Source organism: Neltuma alba, unplaced genomic scaffold (assembly GCF_004799145.2).
Source record: "Neltuma alba isolate B1F8T4 unplaced genomic scaffold, ASM479914v2 tig00008273_pilon, whole genome shotgun sequence".
NCBI lineage: Eukaryota > Viridiplantae > Streptophyta > Magnoliopsida > Fabales > Fabaceae > Neltuma > Neltuma alba.
This window is the reverse complement of record NW_021634981.1, coordinates 32020-40795: the sequence shown is the minus strand read 5'-3', so window position 1 is coordinate 40795 and position 8776 is coordinate 32020. Positions and strand designations below refer to the sequence as shown.

Here is an 8776-nt window from a genome sequence, read left to right as displayed (position 1 = left end):
AGAAGAGACAGGCTATCCTCATATGCCTCATTATCTTCAAGTTTAGGGAATCTTAGTAATGATTTTTTATATGACAGTTCGAAAATGAAGGGCTCATGTTTTTCTAGTATAGTGCCAGCCAAATTAATTTTTGAATATCTGTAATAAGGATGGAGAACCTGAAATAATTCCAGAGCTCTGTAGGTTGAACTAGCTGCTCCAATGACAGGGGAAAGAAGGCATTACTATTATCAATTGAAGACAAACTTCCAAGAAGAATACTACGTTGCTTGATGAAAAATAGTGGTAGGTATGTACAAACAGATCCGAGAATTACAGCTACTTCCTTTGGCACTGATGGACCCAATACAACAACCATGCAGAGCTGCCCACTAGAAGATTTCCAAAACCTTCAGCAGCAAGAGACATGTTGCTAGGGCCAGATCTTTTTGCTGCAGTGTACTGATTTTCGATGGAGAAACAGCTCTAAAATTTGTAAATACCCTAGCAGAACCAGCATTGCCACGAGTAGTTGCTTGCTCACAGATAACATTCTGCATGTAAATTTTAACATCTTTAAAGCTTCCATCTGTTGATTTGATTCCCTTATCTGACAAAAAGGGGCCTAATTTACTGCAGAAATTATCTTTCCCATTGCATCTCCAGTTTGGCACAACAGATAACGGTTGGCCCCTGGTGATTTCTTCAAGAATTTGACAAAATCTTAAGCCTTTATAGACACTGATGCCATCAGTTGTCAGGTTATCCTTGTATGGGTATGGATTACATGCTTTAGATACAATATCTTTTGCGCCAAATGAATACTTTGCTGACCTGCCCAATTGTGATGTTATGTGAACCACATCAAAGTATTTAGTATTTGATTCGCGATTTAAACTTCTCAACTCTCCGCTGATAACCCTGTTAGTTAATGTGAATGTCATGGGGTAGTGAAGAACTAAGATGATTTGATCATCTTCTGACAGAGGCATTTCATCATTATTTTTACCAGAAGTCTTCATCCATCCCCATGGATTGGCAGGATCAGTCTCTCGAGTTGGAAGCATTGTGTCCCCTAATAAACATAACACCCTCTCCCCACCATTTTTCTTCGACTCAGTGTAAAACCCTTGAAAGGGAATTGAAAGCTGAGAATGGCCAGGCCATAGCTGGTAATCAGCATTTCCACCATAGGCATTATCCACAAAAGAACCATCTCTAGTAATGCCCATTATCAAGAATCCATTGACAGGAATTGACTTTTTCATTCTATGCGTATGATCAATGTCTGTTACCCAAAAAGAGACTAACTTCAATGGAGTCCGGTCTTCAGATGGCAAGGTCCCAGAAAATTTCCCCGCATCAAATGGCATTATGGGAAACTTACCCCCATCTTGGCTCCAATCGCCATTGACAAAGGAAAGATCTTGTTTCATACCATCAACCACATCATATCCAGATCTCAATTCAGAGGCAGAAGATAAGACTGGGGCACATTGCCTCCGAACTTCATCAATCCGGTCATAATTATATGTTGGATGAGAACTCCTTTCAAACCGAAACTCGGCCTCAGGGAGATATGAATCCGTAACTCCAATGACCAATAGAACACAAACAGACCAAAGAGCAATAGCAGAAAACAGAATCTTCATGATTCCGGCAGACAAAATTCAATTACTTTATTTAGAATATCAGAAAAACACGAACTTCCAGTTACTTCTTTCCTTTCCCCTCCCCCGAAATTTCTATATAAAATTTTGCTTCATTACATCCACTACCGCTGAATATGTGCATGCAGCTACCAAAAATTCAAGCGCATATCATAGAACAAGATTAATTGAGGAAACGATTATAGAAAACATAAGCTCAAACTTCTAGTCAGCGATGATGAATGGAAGCTCGTAGAGAGCACAGATAGAAAGACGAACCTCAATCAGATTCAGATCACAGAAACTACCAAATCCCAATTGTCGAGTAATTGATTTAATAACCGAACCCAGTCTGTAAGATCTGGACTTGAGAATGTTACAAACTTACAATAGAGAAAGACAGCAAGCAAACTTGGTTGGAGCCAGAGGGGACTTGGAGTGAAGTTGAAGACTTGTCGAGACGTGATCCATTGCTATTTTGGTGGGTCTTGCAAGTTGTAACCTAATGAAAATTAAGTCTTGCTGGGGTTCATTTGGTTTCTTCCCTCACCACCTGGGCGCGTGTCGATGACTCGACAGACCTATGCAATGGGAAAAAAAAAAAAAAAAAGCACAATAACTAATTAAACTCAACGAACAAGTAAAACAAACTAAGAGGAATTCTTACATGTCCTGGGAGTGCCACGTAACTTGTGCTTTATCTAGTAGAAATCCTCCAAATCACATGGTGGGACCCATGTTTGTTGCAGTCTTTTATACATCTTCTTTCCTTTTACACGCGCCCTCTTTCTTCTAGCCGCTCTCCCCCACTCTTTTTGTCTATTGATTTAATTTTCTCTCTCTTCCCAATAAAACTTCTTCCACCCACTTTAAATTTTGTCTCTTCATTTTATTTTCGTATGCCCTCACACACTCCCCGTCCCTCTGTCTATCTCTTCTTTTTAAATTTTATTTAATCTCTCATGTAAATAATAGTGTTGCTTTCCCAAATCAAAAATTCTAAAATAATTATATAAAGATTTAAATTTAAAATATTTTGGTTACATAATTCATACTACTTCTGGTGTTTAATATAAAAGCTCATTTGACTTTTATTACAAATAGTTAATTTAACTAGTTTTTTTAATCTATTTAAATTAGTTAACTAGCTCTTATATCAAGGATTGGAGTAGTATTTTACAACTCAACCTTTAACTTCTTTCTCAACTTTTTAAAATTCCCTTCTTTTTTATGGTTTATTTTATGTTGATATGTGAAAACTATTTGACTAAAAAAGGACATGTGAAAATTAGAAGCAGACTTTGATAAAAGGAATCAAACTAAATAAAATATCTAGTTAGGCCTTTTTTTAACTTCAATGACAAACATTTGCTTATAATAATTTGTGTTTATAAAAGTATTTTTGTTTTTCTTCATTTTTTCGTGAGATTGTTGGTGCATTAATGTTTTAATCAAACAAAGTAATCCTTCCTGTACCAAAAAAGTGAATTGTCAAACCTGTTTTGCTGCTTTATTGATATTTACGGATGATAGCTTATGTTATATAAGTATTTTCTTTTTTCTTTTTTTTTAAATTGCTGAAACAATTATATTTTGATAAAAGGTAAACGAACCATTTCAATGTTTTTAGTAATGCTACTTTATAACTCCATTTAAAGCTTCAAACGACGTGCTATTACTTAAATTATAGAGTAAATAAAATTAAAAATAAAAGAAAGAAGGTGAGTGAGTGATGCAAAAATAAGATATAGAGATAAAACTTAAAGTGGTAGGAAAAGTTTTACCAGGAAGAGAGAGAAAATTAAATTAAAAAAGAAAGAGGGAAAGTTGAGAGACAAAGGAGAAAGTGCGCAAAAAAGATCCATAAAAGACTGCAACAAGCATGGCCCCACGGTGTGATTTGGAGGATTTCTATTAGTCAGAGCACAAGTTACGTGGCACTCTCAGTGCATATAAGAATTCCTCAACAAACTAATTAAACTCAACTAACAAGTAAAACAAAGTTTACACATAATTGAGCCCTAATCGTTGGCCAACCAGAAAAAATTTCAGTAATGTTTTTGTCTAAAGAGTTATAATCTTCATTTAATAAAAAGCAAAAACTCCCTTGGTCTTTTTGGATAAATAACAACTATCATTCTCTCTTGTTCCTAAATATAAATAACATTTGCAGATTGTTTTAAATTTTTGTTACAAATTTCCTATTTTATCCTATTAATTACTTATTTTAATACTTAATATATTTATTATTTCATTTTTCAAATTATTATCTCCTTTCATTACACATTCTCTCTCTTCCATAATCGTTTTATTCCCTTCGATCCTTTATATAAGCTTCAAAATGCAAATAGCCGAATCATATTGAACAAACTAGTAATTAAAATTAGTTAAAAATAATAAATAAGTCATAAATATTTTTTAAAATTTGCCCTTATTTATTAGAGAATAAATAAAAGAGACAACAAAAAAAAAAGTGATGAAAGAGGATATATGAAGATAATGTTAATAAGGGGAGAGGGAGTACTAAATACAGTCAATAAAGAAAAAATAAATAAAAAAGTAATAAATACTCAGACAAATTCAAAAATGAAGTTTATATTTTGAATCAGAATTCTCTCCAAAAATAAAGCTTATACATAGGACCGAAGGGAGTAATAATTTTCTTATTATCTTTCTTATACTCTCTCACACCCATAAGTAAGGACATTTAAAAAAAATTTAATTTCTATCTATTTATTGTCTTTAACTAACCTTTTGATCTATGTAACAGAATCTAAAGTTGCTTATAAAAAAAGACAGAGAGAATAACATATATAATTTTATTTAATCTTTTGACTTTAAATATACACACTCATTCACATGAAATCAAACTGGTTTACAATAATTTTAGCCTCATCGTCATGCAAAGCCAATGGATAAGAATGTTGTATCTTTCTCCCAATATTCATGATTTTTTGTGAATAATTTCCATATTTTTCAATTTTAAAAAATAGAATTTAGAATTTTTTTTGTAAAAAATATATAAATATATAACAAAGATATTAGTAAATTAGGTCTTAAGCTACATTTTATACCATCTTAACAACTATCATATCATCATATAAAATACTCCTCCGGTCCTTATTATAAGACCCAATTTGACTTTTTATTTGGTCCTAATTATAAGACCCAATCCATTTTCTCTCTTATATTTATACATTTTTTTCCAAGATAATCCTTCTAATAATGATAGTTTTAGTCAATATACTTAATTAGCAAGGATATTTTAGGAATGACAACACTTATTTATTAAATAACCAACTTAACTTACTTCCTTAATCTCCTCAAATAAGTCAATTGGGTCTTATAATTAGGACCGGAGGAGTAATAGCTAAAGAAGATGGTTGTTAGAATTTCCTGGAAAAAAAAAAAAAAAAAAAGACACATTCCTTTCCGGTTCCACTATCGCAGTGTTTAAGTTTAAAAGGCCAATGAGCTAGTTTATTTACAAATCTTGGAAACAAGGGGAGAGACACAGATGGAGCTTATAAATTATGTAAAATATAAAAATAATAAAAAGAGAAATTAAAGTATTACTATTATTTTGAGATTGTTAATATTATATACAAATTGACTTAAGTATATAAATATCTTCAGTTAAAAAATTAAAGAATTGAAAAGAAATTAAATAATCTGCTTGAAACTTTATTGGTTAAGCCATTCAAATTAATTTTTGAAAATATTTATTTCAATTGACAAATGAATGGATTGAAGAAAATTGAAAGAATTCTTAATTGTGCGCTTATGGCTGAAGGACATGATGTCTTTGCAGCGTCCTGGGGCGCGCGTGGGAGAGGCACCAAGTAGGTGGACGAGCGATCAAGGGGATTTTTTAGCAGAGATGGCATCTATGATGTTTCAACTTCTTTTTTTTTTTTGGTTTTTTGTTGGCCAACTACGATGTTTCAACTTCCAACCGACAAGAGAGGTCTTTGACATATTTTTTGTGGACAATTCTAATCTAATATTTATTGAAATGAAAACATACGTAAAAACCATAATTAATACCTCATCAATCTCAATATACAATAACATGTAATATAAAATCTATCAAACTAGTAGCACAAAAAAAAATCTATCAAAATATGATACTACTTCTAGTCCTTAATATAAGAACCAGCTGACTAATTTAATTAAATTAAGTAAGTTTGTTGAATTAGTATTTGTAATAATTAAGTATTGTTTTTTTAAAATATTATTGGTAGTCATATATATTAGTTAGAATGTCATTTGATTGAACATTTAACATGTGTAACTACTACAAGAACTATTTAAAAAAATGAATAAATATAAAAGACAAAATAAATTAGGATCTTATATTTCAAACCAAATTAAATATCAAATTATTTTTATAATAAGAACGGAAGATAATATGAAATGATAAAAACTCGGGTGGTTTGACCCATTTGACATTAACCACCTTTTTATGACTTACTTTATGATAAAATTGCATATTCAACCCTTCATATAAATATTATGGGTGTGTGACTCTGTGTTAGTTCCTGGGCACCTCTCTCTTCGTGACATTGTGAGGAATTAATTATTAAAATAATAATAATAATAATAATAATAATAAACAAGGGGTAAGATTATGGAAAGCTGCACTAGCCATGCCTATTGGGCTTGATTATACCAAAGAATGTACAAAGGTTGTGTCTAGCCCAACCCACTGTTTGTTTTTGTTTGTGTGTGTGTGTTTTATTTTTAAGTTTTATATATATTGATTTTTTTACCGAAAAAATATATTGATTCATTTTATCAGATGTATTTTTATTGACGCATCTCATATAATTGAAATTATGATGGTTGTTAAGATTTTTATGATTCCAATCATTTAATTTTTAAGAAAATTTAATTTACTTTTTTATTAATATTATTAAAAAATAATGCATAATTGTTAAGTAATCATAATTTTAAACGTTATTTTAACTTTTAAGCAACATAGACTCTATTTCCACTTTAAAACAAGTGGCTATGAGTTTAATTTCCGGTTCTTGTGAATATAGAGAGAATTTAGTTAGGGAATATTTGCTTTTTTACCTCCCAGTTCTAGATCTTAAAGAAATTTAGGGTCTGTTTGGGGTTTGGGCAAAAAAAATTACCAAATAGTGAAGAAAAAACAAAAACAATGGTTTTGGACTCAAAATCATAGTTTCAGAAGAAGTGAATCCATTCTGCTTTTGACTTAAATTAGAGAATATGATTGTACTGTTAAAGTAAATCTCAATGATAATATGACTTTAATACCCTTAATATTTTTTTATAAACACGTTTAATCTTATATTTTATAAATATATATACATATATTAATTATTTATTAATTATATTATCTTATAGATTATTAATTATGTTGGCAAAAAATATATTATTAACAATTTTATTCCTTCAAATTAAAATATATTATAAAATCTATCTTTTATGTAATTATCATATTAACTTATGCCTTTTTTAGTAATTTGTACATATAAAAAGTGTTTTTGATAATAACTATCCAAACACTCTCACTTTATCAGAATTACTTTTTCACGAAATCTATTCTCCAAAAGTTATTCTCTAAACTATAATTTAGTTTCATCCAAACACCCCCTTAATCTTTGTTGTCAGTATAGACTAAGAAGCAAGAATACTCATGATGCTCTGGCCAAAAAATAAAGAACACTCATGATGCAAATAAAAAAAGATTTTAGACGGTGATAATTATTGTTTTTTCCAATAACTGAAATTGTTTTTTTTTATTTAAAGTTTTTGCTAATTTCTTTTTGAACGAGGTGAGGTGCAACTCGGTTTGACTCATTTAGACACGTCATGCCAAGCGATTTTTTAGATGAAGAAAAATGAGAAAAAGAATTCAACTGTACAGGTGAAAGAGTGAGTTGAGTTTTGACTCATTTAGACACGTCATGCCAAGCTAAGTTCAACACTTCAATCACAAGCAAAGGATAATTCCAGGCTCCGTTGATGAATCATGAAGATGTTTGGGTCGTAGACACCCTAATCCCGGTATAAGTTCTGGGCGAGGTACTTTTTTAATCATATTTATTTAGTCATATTATTAATTCTATATATGAATATATTATCACTCATTTATTATTATTATTGTAAATATTTCATTTTTCAAAAAATATATTATTAAAGTTAAAATTATTAAATCTTAAAAAATTAATAAAATTTAAAAATATTATCAAATATCTTGTAAATAGCAAGAAAGTAGTATGCTATGCGTAGTAGTTTATTTGCATAGGTTATTGAACATAGTTTTCACCAATTTATAGGTGCAAACGATCACAAAATTTGTACTGTATTTGTGTCAAATATAAGATGTGTTTTTTTTTGTAAAACAGTATTATCATATTAGTGCCTCCCTCTCCTAAATATAAAATTTAATTTTAGTTTAGCTTGTACTGCTATTTTTCAATACCATTTGTTCGTTTGAATGGCTTCAAGTCTTCTCATCCATGTGCCTTTCTTTTGTTTGCTAGGCGCATATAACATACAATGAAATTTAAGAAGATCCGAGCCAAGAAAACGAATACTACCAGCTTTTTCTAATATAAGAATTAATTTAACTTTTAATTTGATTATAAATATAAGATTCTAATTCACTTTATTTCTAATATTTATCCATTTTTTAAAATAATATTTGCAATAATTACACATGTTAAAAGTTTCATCAGATAGTAATCCTAATTAATGTATATGATTAGCAATAATATTTTAGAAAAGACAACACTATATTATTATAAATAACTAACTCAACTAATTTTCTTAATATAATCGAATTAATTAAACTAACTACTACCTCTAGTCCTAATTATAAGAACTAGTTGACTAATTTAAGGAGATTAAGAAAATAAGTTAATTTAGTTATTTTTAATAAATAAATATTGTCTTTCTTAAAATATCTTTGCTAATCAAGTGTATTGGTTAAAACTACCATTATTAGAAAGACTATCTTAGAAAAAAATACATAAATATGAGAAATAAAATGGATTAGGATCTTACATTTAGAATCAAAATAAAAATCAAATAAAATCTTATATTAAAGACAGCAAGTAGCAAGTAGTATTATATTAAGTACGGGAGACGGTAGAAAATTTTGAACCAACACA

The 8776-nt window shown here is 29.8% G+C and overlaps 1 protein-coding gene across 1 annotated transcript; it reads right to left on the bottom strand.

Annotated features, from left to right (window-relative positions):
- Positions 1–371: 371 nt before the first annotated feature.
- On the bottom strand, positions 372–2038 carry LOC114753911 (uncharacterized). The gene is made up of 2 exons (XM_028942614.1): positions 1908–2038; positions 372–1777 (listed from the first exon to the last, which is right to left on the bottom strand). Exon 2 carries the CDS (start codon positions 1629–1631, stop codon positions 372–374), a length of 1260 nt encoding a protein of 419 aa, XP_028798447.1. The 5' UTR covers positions 1632–1777; positions 1908–2038.
- Between the last annotated feature and the right edge of the window lie 6738 nt (positions 2039–8776).